We start from the raw sequence: 14,518 nt of genomic DNA on the forward strand, positions 1-14,518 counted from the left end.
ATTACCTGAGCAACTTTGAGATTTGACACTAATTATAATACCCTTTGGAATATCTTCTAAACATTTTTTTTGGTTTTTTATAAGGTTCCTCTCCCCTTCAGGAAGAGATAACCAAAGTTCCTGGTTTTTCTTTTTAAAAGAAAAACATGGCCCCTTATTTTCAATTTGGTGTAAATAGAGGTCGCGTAACACTAATTTTGACTTTCTTCTCTCTGTACTCCTTTTATATTTATCTCAGTAGTCAGACTTGAATACCACAAGAACCTACTATTTTTCCGCGGGTAGTTTTAATATTGGTATATTTTTAAACTACTTTGACGCGATAAATAGATCCCTTTACCCTGAAATTCATAATAATGAAAAATCACCTACTTGTTTTCTCAAGGTTTTTGTTTATTTTTAACATTTGTTTACTGTGAAAAAAAAAACAATATTGTCCTTTTTTATCCTAAAAATTACTCTTATTAAAAACATATTACAAGAACTAATAATGCATCTTTTCGGGTGATAAACTTTAGTACAAGCTGATAAGAGCTACACATTTTAACATACTATCAAAGCAAAGAAAAACACCCTTAGCATCTTGAATCCTCTCAGAACATAATATTTATTTCTTTTTGCTACATATGAAGAGTGACTAGCTTCCAATTTCATATAAAACTCTACTGTTATTATATTTATCCAACAACGTTGAACTTTAACTAATAAATTAATAAATAAAAGTAAAGTGAGGTTCCAGCAATATCCTTAGTTCTTAGTTGCTGATTAGGAAGTGTATTGGCCCAAGATTCTGCGATTAATAGGTCCACATTATAGTAGACATACCTTGAAAACGTTAGTCTATAGCTGTCTAGGCCTTTTCTTTTACAAACTAAAGAAGTATTGATTATCTTTGCAAGTTAAAAATTAATAGTGATTTTGACTATTCAAGTTCACAAAAACTCCAGTTCATAAGATTATAAATACTATTTTAATTTAATTTTTGGAAGAACATAATACAATACAGTTCAAACAAAAAAGAAATGTCAAGAATGGAAAAAAAATGGTGGTAATTTGTTCATGGGCTTTTATAAATATCACGTTTTAAGCTATGCATATATATATGATTTTACACATATAATATAAGTTTGCTTGGTATTCAACCTAGAATACTTGGTTAGGAATAAATGTGATTTTTATACAATATTCCCCATCTTGATTTTTTATATGATCAAATACTACTATATCATTACCCAAGAAGAGTCGTATATTAATAAATCAAAACATGATTTGTTTTACAAGGCCTTGGCTTCAATATGCTTTAGATCACATAGCCAAAGATTATAGCTATCATGGCTCTAAATTTTATTTCAAAGATCTTCTCAGTCATTTTTTCTCCAGGAACCACATTATTAGGCCGGCATTTTCTAATGATACGATTGCCATTTACATGTACATATTAACTGTATATAACAATACCCTTTTTGTCACTATATTCTAAGCTACAGTTTGAATATATGTGCATAGCAATAGTATGCACTAATCTTTTCCCTAATGCTCTTCAAGAATACAAAGGATTGAATTTTCATTCCTTACAATATTTAATCTAGTCAACATACTTCGTACTAAATCCAATTCAAACCAATGAACTTTCCCCATTTCCTTTCCTTCATGGTGAATTTATAGTCACTCCATATCTTTTTAGAAAACATGTACAGCACAAACACTTTGTCGATTTTTTTTTCATAATTCTTCCTAGTCATCCACATTACCATGATATATATATATATATATACAGGGCACGCAAGTAGGTCAAACGTCGAATTCAAAAATGTATTTTTCAAGATTTTATGTCTAAAGTGAGCCTAAGCGCATGATTAATGAAGAATGGATTATACAAAGCACCGGTATTTGGTCGTTCAGACCATCCAAGTGACGCCAATGACTTTAAGCAGCACCCACAAGGATGTTGTTGATGGGGATATGAATGAGCTAATAACGATGATGAGAATTTATGACCTCATCACATTTAGCTTAGTTTCCTCTTACCTTTACAATGTAGCCGAGAGCACCAAGGGCAGCAAATCCCATACCAACAGCCTGGGAAATCTTGAGAAATTCTATACACAGAATTTCAGTAACGCGTGCGTGTAGTGAAGAAAAGAGGCTTTACCCTTCTGATCAGGCTTCTTGCATCGGTTGATGAACTGGATTCCTTCCTTGACAAATGTCTTTGGTGCGTTTATAAGCTCCTGGGCTTGATCTTTAATCTCGGATGTGCTCATGATGAAGGTCGGAGAAAAAGTATAGTGATTCCTTGTGTGCAAACCTGACTGGAGCTCAAAGGCTAACGGTGTTCCAACAATCAGAGGTAGTGACGTCGCCTTAAGATCTTGTTCCACACTGCCAAGTGCACATTTTTTTTTTAAATATATAAATATATCTACTATGTATTACTTTATAATGGATCAAAATATTATATGTATATTCCCAAGAGACGTGTGGTTGAGTAGATTATGAAGCTTAGTATGAGTATAAGTAATATACAATATATTCTTTACTAATTATCTGTATTATTGATATATTTCTCGCACACCTCTTCAAATTAGATTCACATTTGACTTTTTTATTTTATTTTTAAATACTAAAGTTATAGTTTGTGAATAAATTACTGGCATTTTACGAGCAATAAGTAGAAATACAAGTTTTCTATTAACCCAATATATAATAGACACGGGCTATTCATATTTATATACTGAAAGCTCTCGTTACCTGTTTGTACTATAGAGCCTTTTATTAAAATTATGTGGATTATATTTTTATATGGCAAAAAAGAAGAGGAAGAAGAAGAAATGAATTCAGATACCAATTAGATAGAACTATAATTTATAGTACATCTGTGTTTCTGTGTATTTTACTTATCTATGCTTTGTTTTGTGCATCAAAAAGGCAGTTTGTATATTTCCTGAAATATATATATATTTATATGTTATTTGCTTAATTTAAATATAAAGAGATCCCAATATTGCCTTGTAAAAATAAATAAAATTTAAAATGAGATGAACCAATTACTAGCTACCATTAGCTGGTCTGAACAAAATAGACCCACTCAGAAGTACATTCTTGGGCAACTTTTTCTTAAGAAACAAGAACACGGCTTGTAAAAATAAAAATAAAATTGTTTTTAGGACGACAAAATTAACCAAAATGGCGATGTGTTGTACAATTCTGATCGATAAAGAGAATATATTTTATATATATAATGTTCAAGTATTTGTTAATTGAATGTATTTTCAGGGGTTTTCCATTTATTGACTTTGATTATAAAGGTTATTAAAATATATATATATATATTAACTGTAAACAGTGAAACACACGCTTCCAACTACCGTGAGAGGATTATTAAAATACCTGATTTGGAGAAAGAGAAAAATAAGATGCGCAAGTTTGTCAGAAAATGCAATATTATAATAAAAACAACCTGGCTATATAACATGTATTGAGACAATAGCACATATTGTAACTGCTTCTATCGACTTACATAGTGTTATATTAAGCGAACTTGACCCGATAAGATCCAATAATGAGTTATTTTTCCCTTACTGGAATTTATTCTATTTTCTGGCTGAAGAATCAGAAAGAGAGAGACAGAGGGAGAAAGTTTGGATAGCAGCCAATCAAAAACTGTCTTTTTTCTAATTTAGGATAACAAAATTTCCTTTTTAAGAAAGATACAGATAGGAATTGACGGATGTGAAAGTGCTAAAGGAGGATTCTTTGAGGTTTTTATTTTTATTTTTATGAAACAAAAAACAAAAAAAAACGGTGTTTAGTTTACCTTACATTCAGAATAAACCTTCTTATCCTAAGAAATCTGCAATCCTCATGGGATAAACGATAGACAACGAGAAGTAAGGGATCTCTTCCGGTTCCAACCATGTCAGTGCAGCTACTGATAGACTATTTTCGTATGACAAGATAATAGGCTGTATAAACCATATGATTAGATAGAACAATAAGCCAAAAAGAAAAAGAAAGGACGACCATTTGAAATAGGTCTCAATATCCCTCGCGCTTGTTTGTGTAGCCTGTACCTTCAACGCGCACTTGCTTAACATGGGAAAAAGTGGTTCATGCAATAGAACAGAGTCCAATCAACCTCTCGTTGACTTTCAAAGCCCCCAGCTGATGACAGGTACAAATAATATATAAACTTATTCGTATTTGAATTCCTTTCTTCTCTTCTTCTATTCTCTAAATTTTGATTTTTTTTCTTTTTCGAAAAAGAAAAGAAATTGAGACGATCAACAATGAGTCAACATAACCTTTGGTCAAAACAAGAAACCGGATTAAGCTTGAATAAAAAGCAGGCTGCCTACGGATCAATCTCAATAAAAACTCCAGAATCTGTTAGTGCGGAGGAGCGAGTAAACCAGTTGGGATACAAACAAGTAAGAGAAAAATAATAAGAAATTGAATACAGCAAATGGTACAGGACTAACCGCTTTGTTTTATTATTTCAATTATCAGGAGCTCCAAAGAAAGCTATCATCATTTGCAACATTCGGTATGATTTGTTTATCAAAACGACCGGATTACACACATGCTCACATTAATTTACAGGCCTTGCATTCACCAATATCGGAATTCTATCAAATGCTTCTGCCACCTTCCAGACAGGTACGAAAGCCACACAGTTGAACTGTCATTAAATTCGCTTTTAGTGTTGCAACGCGGTGGACCAGTCACGATGCTGTTGAGCTGGAATATTGTAGCTGGCTTCATGCTCTGTGTTGCCCTCTCTCTCTCCGAAATCTGCTCTCTTTATCCTTTGAGTGGAGGATTATACTACTGGGTTTATGAACTTCTTCATATCCATCCACGCGCCAAGTCACACGCTCCTCTTCTGTAGGTCTAAATAAAAGAAATAGCAGTATATTTGTGTATCTGTATTCTAACTTGCTATCTAGTGCCTTTGTAACCGGCTGGATCTATACAATGGCGAATGTTATTTCTATTAGTGCAACCAATGTGACAGTAGGCAAGTGCTTCAAGGAGAAACAAAAGGTTTAAGTTACTTATGCCGACTAAATAGCCTTATCTGCCGGAACAATCATGAAGATTACGTATGGTATCCCATTGTCAAAGTTGGCTTTGATGCTTGTCACCCTTATCATCACATTCTTCCAGGCCATAATGAACATGCGTGGTCTGGGTGGTCTGGCATTAATGAATCAATTGAGTGTATTTTGGTCCTGCGCTGGTCTCATTGCTATAATCGCCGTTCTGTCTATATTTGCCCCTCATCAGGCTGCTTCTTGGGTTTTTACCCATTATGAGAACGACACTGGATTTGAAGACCCAACATATGTGTTTATTCTGGCCATGATTGGTGCTGCTTACTCCCTCTTCGGTAAGATATATTTTAGAATATTTGCTTCTTTTTCTTTAAAAGAAAAGCTTAACCATTTTGTATAGGGTGTGAAAGTGCAGCTTCAGTAAATGAGGAAACAGTTGATGCAGATGTTTCATCTCCTCTGTAAGCTATCTATAACCCAAAACATTGGATACACACTCAATTCTAATATTACCGATCTAGTGCAATGACAATGTCCATTGCTGTGTCTTGGTTTGTTGGCCTCGTCTTTCTCATCGTACTTCTTTTCTCGGTCCAAGATATTGATGCGGTCCTCAATTCAACCTTTGATATGCCTGTGGCTCAACTTTTTTGGGTAAGGAACATTTAATGCTAGTTTCGGAAACCATATTAACTTTTGTGTAGGACGCGGTTGGATACTGGGGAACTCTAGGATTTTTATTCTTGATGATTGTCTGTCAATTTTGCACTGGTGCTACAACTATTACTGTTGCATCCCGACAAGTCTACGCTTTGGCTCGAGACGGCGCAACCCCAATGAGTGAAAGATTGTGTGCTTTGGATAGCCAAAAACTGCCTGCCAATGCAATTATATGTACATCCGTGCTATCTTGTATTGTTGTCCTACCATTTCCTCTGTCCGAGAATTTATTTGAAACTATTGTTAGTGCAACAACTATCACCATTCATTTGGCCTATGGTAAGCGGAAATTTTTCTGACCTTGGGTTGAGTCTATCCAAATCGGATACTAGTGCGTCTTCGTTTTTTCTTCCCCACACGATATACTTAATTAATTTTATATATTTAGGTATTGTACTTGCCTGCCGATTAGTTGCTCCACAACCCATCAAAGGCCGATTCTCTCTTGGCCGCTGGTCAAGACCTGTAACCTATATTAGTCTAGCATGGACAATGTTTGCAGTATTGGCTTTCCTCTTGCCCACATCGTGGCCCATTCAAGGTATTTAAAATACAATTTTAGTCTATGCTGGATTTCCTTTTTTTTTGTAAAAAAAAACGTAAGATTTCTAAGAATGCTATTTTATTGTAATCACTATTTAGCCAACAATGCAAACTTTGCTGGTCTTGGTCTCTTGATTGTATTGGGATCTACTTTCGCCTGCTGGATAGGCTGGGGTCGCTATCATTACACTGGTCCACGGGCCACAACCGACGATATTTCTAATGGCCTATAATTCTTTTAATCTTTATTTCTCTTCTTGTATTCTTCGGCTGGGTGACATTCTATAGCCAGTTACCCATCTTCATAGTAATAATGTGTATAATTCTCTCCTTTCTTTCATGTAAATCTCTATATTAAACCCATAAGGTGGATACTGTACCGAAGCCTCTTAATAAACAACACAATAATAGCAATAGCTACAACAATGTATTTCTTTAAAAAAAAATGCAATATCAAATTGTATTATTAATTTATTGTGATGACAATTATTAATTAAAGGGGTGTATAGTAGTCTGTTTCAAGAGACCAAGGTATTTCTTTTTTTTGGTATCTTTTGATTTGACTAGGTTTTGATCTTTGTTTTTTTTGTTGAGCTTTCGCAGTAGAATGGGTCCTCGCTTGGAATCATTACTGCTAGCTGTCGGCCCTGATAAATTTGATTTTGTAGGCTCGGAAAGATTTGCAGGAGAGGAACCCATGAGATGGCGTGCTTTTTGAATCCACACTGGCGGTAAAGTAGTTCCTTCTCGTTCCTGTTGCATAGTCGGGCGAAATAGGTCATCCGAAGTACGATAAGGGCGACGTTGGAATGTGCTCATAAACCGATTATTTTGCTTTGGTTTGTCTTTACTGGTATCGTGCACTGAGAAAACAGGTGCAGCTTGCTGATATGTAGGGTCGGAAAAGGCCCGTGCTCTTCCGTGGGATTTTGAGAAATGTGGAGTAGATAATTGTATACTATTTCGTCGAGTGGGCGGGCTTCTGTTGGGTGGATGACAGATGTAATACAGTGCAGAACAACACCAGTAAATATGGGACTGGAGGATTACCCAAGGCATGAGTATTAAAGGAAGATTCCTTTCTCCTTCATCTTTTGTGGGAATAGAATTCTTCATAGTCATAAGAACATAAAAGTATTGAAAAGAAGTAAGAATAAAAAATAAGCGAAATCAAAGCCTTTTAAGCTTTTTATTATTAATATTTAAAATTAAGAATAACTTCATTTGGAATATGAGACTAAACGCAATGAACTTGACGTCTGATACTTTGTTTAGTCAAGCTTCGATGTTTATATATAGATATAATAATCCTCGAGGTTGATACTTATTGTCTAATCTCAGTAGAGTCCTATTTTGTTTTTTTTGTCTCAAATATAAATGCCAAGAAAAGGTTTAGAACATTGAAAGTGCCTGTATAAACACACACACACATATATATATTCTTTTGAATCAATCAAACGAATATAAAGGAGCTCTGTTCAAGACGTGGTTGGTATCACTCAATATTAATACAACTACACAAGACTCACGTCATACCAAGTATACCCTTAATGCACAAATGGCCAATTTGAGATAAGTGAGAGAAATCAAGGAATTTTGAACCATTTCTGACCAAACAAAGCTTTTTTTTTAGTAGCATATGTGTATCAGGACCCTTTCATTGTGTTGCAAAGGCATACGCACTAGGACAATTATAATAAGATTAGTAGCATGCCACCAGCTCCTTTAATTTCATTTATAACTATTGTTAATACTACTCACTTACCAAAGATTAACAAAGAAGAATAGTACAATAAAAAGCCTAAATAATACACCTTTGGTTTATTAAAAGAAGAAGAAAAAGAAAAATGTTCATCTAGTAATATAACTGGACAGCCTCCTTGAAAAATTAAAGAAAAAGTTATTAACAATCACAAGTAGTATTGATTATTGCTGGCTATATTTTCGTATTCTTCTTTGGATATATAGATAATGTTGATTCTCATATAATTTCAACAATGGACTTTTTCTATTTTTATGTTTTATTTTTGTTCACTACCATACTCCAGATTCTTTAACTTTGGGTCGGAGTAAGCCAATCAAAAGTGACCACTCGATTTTTTTTTTGGGATCATCAAAAGGACCCACCGGCCCCGCTCGTTTTTCCTTAAGCGTCTTGTATCTCTTGAAGAGTTAAACGTTACTTGCGCAATCAAACCTATTCTTCGGTAAGGAAAAGGGGAATATGTGCTATAATGATGGATGGATGAATGTCAGATGGATGGATATACTAATAAACTGGATAGACAGTCATCATGAAGTATCTCGCTGCTTATCTTCTTCTCGCTTCCGGTGGTAAGGCTTCCCCCACCGCCAAGGACATCACCACCCTTTTGGGTTCCGTCGGTGTCGAGGCCGAGCAGGAGCGTGTCGCTTCCTTGATCAAGTCTCTCGAGGGCAAGTCCGTTGACGAGGTATTTATTTGTTTTAAAATAATAATATAATAATAATATAAATACATGGCACCTATATAAATATACTTAACTAATACTTTTTTATTTCTTTTAAATAATAGCTCATTGCCGAGGGTAAGGAGAAGATCGCTTCCGTCCCTACTGGTGGTGTTGCCGCCCCCGCCGCCGGTGCTTCCGGTGCTGCCCAGGAAGATGCCAAGGTTGAAGCTGCCGTTGAGGAGAAGGAGGAGTCCGATGACGATATGGGCTTTGGTCTCTTTGATTAAACGTAGCTTAAATCAAATTAAATTCCTTCCTTCTAATCTCTTCTTGATTAAAATATTGGAATCTACCAAAAGAAAAAGCAAGACCAAAAAAAACCTTAAAATTATATCGAATTGAGTGTTGGTGTGTGTGTGTATCTGTGTTTCATGAATTGGGTAGTTTGTTTCTTGTGTGACATAGGAGACTTAAAAGAATTATGTTATTTAAGCAGGGTATTACTTGTTGTTGTTTTCTCTATTCATAATGTCTGCACGTACTTTTTTGACAACCGGTCGCAAGATTGTAGCCATTGGGCGTAACTTTAGGTACAAATCTAATCGTTATATACAAAACTAAATGACAATTGCAGTGAGCATGCCAAGGAACTTGGGAATGCTGTTCCGAAATCACCATTTTTCTTTCTCAAGCCTACTACTTCTTACGTAGCAAATGGTGGCAAGGTTGAGATTCCTAATGGATGCGAAGTTCATCACGAAGGTTTGCTTGATATTATTATTATATAATAAAAATATAGTAATAATGTCTAATATGCATATACTATCATATGAACTGCAGTTGAGTTGGCTGTAGTAATTGGTAAAGATGGACGCGACTTTTGTGCTTCAGAAGCTATGGATCATGTTGCAGGTTATGCGTTAGCTATCGATATGACTGCCAGAAATCTTCAGGTAAACAAAGCCAAAAAACAAAAAATGAACTAAAAAAAAATCTAACGGTTAAAAAAAACGCGATTATTTAGAATGAGGCCAAGAAGCAAGGTTTGCCTTGGAGTACTGCCAAAGGCTTTGATACATTCACTCCAATCAGGTATAAAAGTAACAAGATTCAATTTAGAAGCCAATTTCCGGGTGTTGTTTATCTATCATTCCTCGGGTTTGTTCTTTTGAAACTCAAGGGCGTTATTATAGTGACTTTATTCCCAAAGATAGTATTCCCGATGCTTCCAATGTAGATCTTTGGCTCAAGGTAAGTCTGAAATATTAATATTAAAGCCCATAGAATGATCGACTCATTTTTCTCCTCTTTAATATAAGGTCAATGGAAAGTTTACTCAACAAGGCAACACCAAAGACATGATTTTCAAGTAAGTTTACTGAATGGTATATAGTTTCTTATTACTAATTATATTAAATACAGGGTTCCTACATTGCTTGAATACGTTGGATCCATTATGAAACTGGAGGTTGGGGATGTGATCTTGACAGGAACCCCAAAAGGAGTGGGCCCTATCAAAGCTGGAGATGTTATTACAGCTGGCATGAAGCCTGGGAAGGCCAGTAAAGATGTTGTAGATGTCCGCTATGAGGTAGAGAATCGCAATGGCCGATTCAAAGCTTAAATAGGTAGACAGATAGATATAAGCATAAATAGATATACGCATGTGTTTATTTATTGCATATTGTTCTGTATTATATTTGATATCAGTAAAGTATCATTTTCTTTAAAAAAAAATATAGAGTTAATGGATATATACAATTTGGGTAGTGGAAGTAAGGTTAGAGAATAGATTATGCATACAAGAGATTATGGAGAAGATTTAAGAAAGTCAAAGAGTGTAGTACGGATATCGGTACGAGTAGAAGGTGTTTCTGCAATAGCCTTGAAAACAGCCGGAATAGAAAATCCTGGCTTAACATAACGAACGAAAAGAGTGAGGATATTGAACATTGTTTGACGGGTGCAGTAGGTTGAGGGATATTTTGTAAAAAACTTGACAAAAGTAAACCGGAAGAGATCTTCATCTTTGATTTCATTGATAAGCAGCTGCCCTGACTTTGAGTGAAAGACCTTGGCAAGGGAATTCAGGTGAGAAAGGTGTCTGTCATCGAGATTTGCCTTGAATGCAATATCAAAGATCAAAAGGTGGCATGCTTCCCATAGCTGGCATCTTGCCAATGGGTCAAACTCAAATACAAATCCGATCTTGTGGAAAATGGAAGGAGAAGAGGTCGCCAGTTTAAGTAGATCGAGAAAAGAAGGGTGTTTACTGAGAGTAGTTTGATTTTGGACTATGGGTGCGGGTATAAACGCGTAATTTTGAACCAGATTGTTGATGCCTTTAGAAATAGGAGAGTTACAAGAGATCAGTTTGAGAAAGAGTGTGAGATCGTCTGCCTTGGTGCATAATTTGATATCTTGGTATGCTATAAAAGATAGCTGCATGAGCGTGGCATATCCAGAAAAGGGTATCTTTTGGACTGAGTCTGCGAAGATGCAATCAAGAAAAGGTAAAAGACCAACACCCCGTGGAAGCTTTGGAGGTCTGGGTGTAGATAGGGATGTAACCAAAGGCTTTCCGTAGGTCATCACAAGGGCCTGCACCAGATGGCGTGGGATTATTGCGCCATTATTTAATAAGCATCGAATAAAGTGCTCGTCGCAGTATGCAGGCATTTCAAGGATAGAGTAATATAATGCAAACCGAGCACCAAACCGAGTTATTAGCCATAATGCTAATGAGCGTGGCTGGGAAGCCACCAGATAGAATAGACGGCAAGTTTGGGCAAAAGAAGCGATGTCTTGACTAGAATTGAGCTGCTCGAACACACACAAAAGTATTTCCTCTGGAAGGGAAGATAGACGACCGGGAAGATCAGTTGGTGTATTTTTAGTCTGTTTGATGTGAGGGTGTATACGCCGAGACAATCCCAGGGCGGATTGGAGACGATTCCTTGAAGACGCGATACAGGATAACATTGTATAGTTAAAGATAATGTTTAGCAAGAAGATCAATAAAACGAGTATTTATTGTGTTTGTCGAAATAGAATCGGTGGAAATTTGATATATGCTTGGGACATGGTCAACATGCGAAATCCCACGTGCGAAAATGATTGGCTGCTTTATGGATATTCTTGTCCCCACCCGTCAGCCCACCAATTCATTCATTACACACAGTCCAATGGCCATAACTATTTTTCTTGATGTTCTCTTATTTTTTCTTCTGCAAATAGAATCCCTCCAAGCCCACCGCGTGCTGTCAGTTGGCCAACTTTTCATATTTTGTAAGGTGCACTGTCTTTAAATTTAACATCACGCCTCGTATACACATACATATGCCCGTCTATCACAGCACCATATTTGAATATATCGTTTAACAAAAATAATGTGGCTATAAAAGAATTGTGTGTCTGTTTTCACATATATTTGAGTTTATCTATTTATTTTCTATTCAAGTTTATATTATAAGTATAACCAATACAGCCGAAAAAATTGAGTAGAAGAATAAATACCACTTCTGAATAAGGTGTATGTACAGCTGACAGATAATCTTCGTCCCATAACTGTTGGATTGTAGAATTGCCTAATTAGACTATCGAACTAGAGATTTCCCGGTAAATTGCTAGTTTGATTACTCCATTCCATTTCGATGAGTGATTGGATCAACGGCCATATTTGCTTCCTTGACAGTTTCACATCATGCTGATCATATAGACCAATCCGACTGTCTTCCTTGCCATAATATATATTCAGATTTTCCAATACAATAGACTTATCATAACCTGGGGGTGTCTTTCCATTTTCCAAGTCCTTCTTGATACAGTCCATTTTGTTGTTCTTGACAAATAATCCGATCTCTCGTTTATAAGGACCTCCCTCCACATCTCTGGAATGGTCATATGATGTTAAGATAACTTCGAGATCTAAATTACGTTCTTCTGCAAATTTCCATGTATCTGCGATTGCTTGTTCTGGCCCATGATGGAGTAGCCAGCCTTGAAGATACCACGGAAGAGAGCTTGTGCCAATACGGAAGCCATTAACCACCCACTCCTTGTAGTCTTTTCGTAGAAGATCACGAGTTGACATTCCTTTCACATCGGATTTGTACTTTTCAATGTCATAATAATAACTGTTTGTTGTATAATCACTCGTATTCACAGGAGAGGAGTTCAACAATACATTAAATGCAGCAACATCTGTTGGAGTCAGCTTCCCGAAAGACGGTTCCATTCCGATTGTGTCTACCAGAATTGGAGCCAGTACAAGTTTCGACAAATCCTCTGCATATTCTTCTTGTTTGAACAAATCCTCAAAGTGAAGTACTACTAGTGAGGTACACGATCCAACAATTTCAATCCTGCGAGGATTTGCCCATTTGTACTGTCCTTCGTCTATATGGTGGTCTAAAATTCCAATAACACGGTCGTTCCAATCCTCTCCGAATGGTGCCGTCAGTCGGTTATGATCGACCAAGAATACGCGAGCATCGTATTCAGAAGCCACTCGCCCCAAGTCAATTTGGTCAATATACACCAATTTCTCCGCATCAATTCCAGCCTTTGTGAAAACAAAGGATGTCTCTGGTCTTAGAGAAAGATCTTCCTTGGGAACCTTTACCAGCGGGACATATATCGTTAAAGGGTCTTTGTTGGACTTTTGGCTAATATAAGCATAAGTCAGGGCAGAGATGATTGAATCGAGATCTACAAATCTTCATGATGAGTCCACAAGATTAGATGAGCACAATTGTTACCTGCAGAATCATTTCCGGTAACTATCACTAGTTTTGTCTTGTCACTCTTTTTAGCCAACTCAGCATGAATGCTGTCGAGGAATTCGTTGACAGGTGATTTCATGATAAAGAACGAAGGGTCAAAATGGTAAGGTTCGGAGTTAACTACAACTGTTATAGGATAGGCGTCACAAAAAATCTGTTTTATCCATGGCACAGGAATTAAAAGATGATACAGTCCAAGAAGAACAAGAATAAATAATTTGTTTCCTTGACAGGCAGCGTACAGTGCCATGATCACAGATACAAAAAAAACGAAGCAAAGATGAAGTCTTTTGAATCTATCTGATGTTTTATATTCGATTAACTATTCTCACCCATTGATGAATGTGCCCCTTAACGTGTTAGCCCGAGACGATTATGTATTCATGATACGTGGACATTGTACCAGTTTTCTGTAACGGATAAGCAGTTGATAGAACAGTACTTATTTACATAAATGTGTCTAGATAGTTTAGATGTCTTAGACAAGGTGGTGTGATATATACGTTCAAGACACTGGCATTATCTAAAATAAAAATAAAATATCTCCTATACTGCTGATCCAAAATTACAATTTTTTCTTTTAATATTGATAACTAATACTCATTATTTCAGGTAGGTATTTATATAATCTCAGGAATACCGCTTTATCATGTATATAAGCTAGTATGAGACAAAATACCAACTAGTTTTATAATAGAATAGCAATTAAATAAACTAAAACTTAAATCTTCTCTAGAAAAGGTCTATGTTTTTCTTTTTTCTTTTGGTTTCAAGAATAACAATATATTTAGATTTACAAGCGACTAGAATAGTATCAATATTTTTTTTCAATAAATACTCTTTGTAGTCTCTTTGTTAGCTTTAAGAGTATGTTTTTTTATTATGTATAAAAATAATATTGCCCTATAGGAAAAAGGGCGATTCCAGAGGGGAATATTGAGGATGTTTTGCGTAAAACTTACTTTTTGACCCTTTACTTTTA

The 14,518-nt window shown here is 35.8% G+C and overlaps 7 protein-coding genes across 7 annotated transcripts; 3 read left to right on the forward strand and 4 right to left on the reverse strand.

Moving 5' to 3' along the window:
- Positions 1 to 1,789: 1,789 nt before the first annotated feature.
- On the reverse strand, positions 1,790 to 2,264 carry PHYBLDRAFT_132479 (hypothetical protein; the record flags this gene model as incomplete). Its single annotated transcript, XM_018429498.1, has 3 exons — positions 1,790 to 1,971; positions 2,029 to 2,099; positions 2,153 to 2,264. 3 exons carry the CDS (start codon positions 2,262 to 2,264, stop codon positions 1,927 to 1,929), a joined length of 228 nt encoding a protein of 75 aa, XP_018294497.1. The 3' UTR covers positions 1,790 to 1,926.
- A 1,831-nt stretch (positions 2,265 to 4,095) lies between these two features.
- PHYBLDRAFT_180688 (hypothetical protein) lies at positions 4,096 to 6,735 on the forward strand (the record flags this gene model as incomplete). Its single annotated transcript, XM_018438353.1, has 12 exons — positions 4,096 to 4,174; positions 4,267 to 4,430; positions 4,510 to 4,546; positions 4,603 to 4,659; positions 4,704 to 4,887; positions 4,950 to 5,020; positions 5,075 to 5,392; positions 5,458 to 5,518; positions 5,579 to 5,711; positions 5,762 to 6,056; positions 6,166 to 6,318; positions 6,420 to 6,735. 12 exons carry the CDS (start codon positions 4,096 to 4,098, stop codon positions 6,551 to 6,553), a joined length of 1,686 nt encoding a protein of 561 aa, XP_018294498.1. The 3' UTR covers positions 6,554 to 6,735.
- A 74-nt stretch (positions 6,736 to 6,809) lies between these two features.
- On the reverse strand, positions 6,810 to 7,442 carry PHYBLDRAFT_166426 (hypothetical protein; the record flags this gene model as incomplete). Its single annotated transcript, XM_018435415.1, has 1 exon — positions 6,810 to 7,442. One exon carries the CDS (start codon positions 7,440 to 7,442, stop codon positions 6,810 to 6,812), a length of 633 nt encoding a protein of 210 aa, XP_018294499.1.
- A 1,037-nt stretch (positions 7,443 to 8,479) lies between these two features.
- On the forward strand, positions 8,480 to 9,106 carry PHYBLDRAFT_158325 (hypothetical protein). The gene is made up of 3 exons (XM_018433765.1): positions 8,480 to 8,527; positions 8,606 to 8,773; positions 8,875 to 9,106. The coding sequence occupies exons 2-3, from the start codon at positions 8,615 to 8,617 to the stop codon at positions 9,037 to 9,039; spliced, it is 324 nt and encodes a 107-aa protein (XP_018294500.1). The 5' UTR covers positions 8,480 to 8,527; positions 8,606 to 8,614; the 3' UTR covers positions 9,040 to 9,106.
- A 166-nt stretch (positions 9,107 to 9,272) lies between these two features.
- Positions 9,273 to 10,480, forward strand: PHYBLDRAFT_123714 (hypothetical protein). Its single transcript, XM_018428946.1, has 7 exons — positions 9,273 to 9,342; positions 9,387 to 9,514; positions 9,593 to 9,705; positions 9,777 to 9,844; positions 9,946 to 10,003; positions 10,072 to 10,121; positions 10,175 to 10,480. The coding sequence occupies exons 1-7, from the start codon at positions 9,281 to 9,283 to the stop codon at positions 10,374 to 10,376; spliced, it is 681 nt and encodes a 226-aa protein (XP_018294501.1). The 5' UTR covers positions 9,273 to 9,280; the 3' UTR covers positions 10,377 to 10,480.
- Positions 10,481 to 10,561: 81 nt separating this feature from the next.
- On the reverse strand, positions 10,562 to 11,734 carry PHYBLDRAFT_143431 (hypothetical protein; the record flags this gene model as incomplete). Its single annotated transcript, XM_018430981.1, has 1 exon — positions 10,562 to 11,734. One exon carries the CDS (start codon positions 11,732 to 11,734, stop codon positions 10,562 to 10,564), a length of 1,173 nt encoding a protein of 390 aa, XP_018294502.1.
- Positions 11,735 to 12,180: 446 nt separating this feature from the next.
- On the reverse strand, positions 12,181 to 13,615 carry PHYBLDRAFT_132485 (hypothetical protein; the record flags this gene model as incomplete). Its single annotated transcript, XM_018429499.1, has 2 exons — positions 12,181 to 13,462; positions 13,513 to 13,615. 2 exons carry the CDS (start codon positions 13,613 to 13,615, stop codon positions 12,357 to 12,359), a joined length of 1,209 nt encoding a protein of 402 aa, XP_018294503.1. The 3' UTR covers positions 12,181 to 12,356.
- Between the last annotated feature and the right edge of the window lie 903 nt (positions 13,616 to 14,518).

This window comes from Phycomyces blakesleeanus, assembly GCF_001638985.1.
Source record: "Phycomyces blakesleeanus NRRL 1555(-) unplaced genomic scaffold PHYBLscaffold_6, whole genome shotgun sequence".
NCBI lineage: Eukaryota > Fungi > Mucoromycota > Mucoromycetes > Mucorales > Phycomycetaceae > Phycomyces > Phycomyces blakesleeanus.

What these genes read in the sequence shown, in the direction of transcription:
- PHYBLDRAFT_158325 (XM_018433765.1), top strand. Translation starts at nt 8,615, where the DNA reads ATGAAGTATCTCGCTGCTTATCTTCTTCTCGCTTCCGGTGGTAAGGCT. An exon ending in AGGGCAAGTCCGTTGACGAG is followed by an intron (nt 8,774 to 8,874) that starts GTATTTATTTGT and finishes TTTAAATAATAG; the next exon opens with CTCATTGCCGAGGGTAAGGA.
- PHYBLDRAFT_123714 (XM_018428946.1), top strand. Translation starts at nt 9,281, where the DNA reads ATGTCTGCACGTACTTTTTTGACAACCGGTCGCAAGATTGTAGCCATT. An exon ending in ATGTAGATCTTTGGCTCAAG is followed by an intron (nt 10,004 to 10,071) that starts GTAAGTCTGAAA and finishes CTTTAATATAAG; the next exon opens with GTCAATGGAAAGTTTACTCA. An exon ending in ACCAAAGACATGATTTTCAA is followed by an intron (nt 10,122 to 10,174) that starts GTAAGTTTACTG and finishes TATTAAATACAG; the next exon opens with GGTTCCTACATTGCTTGAAT.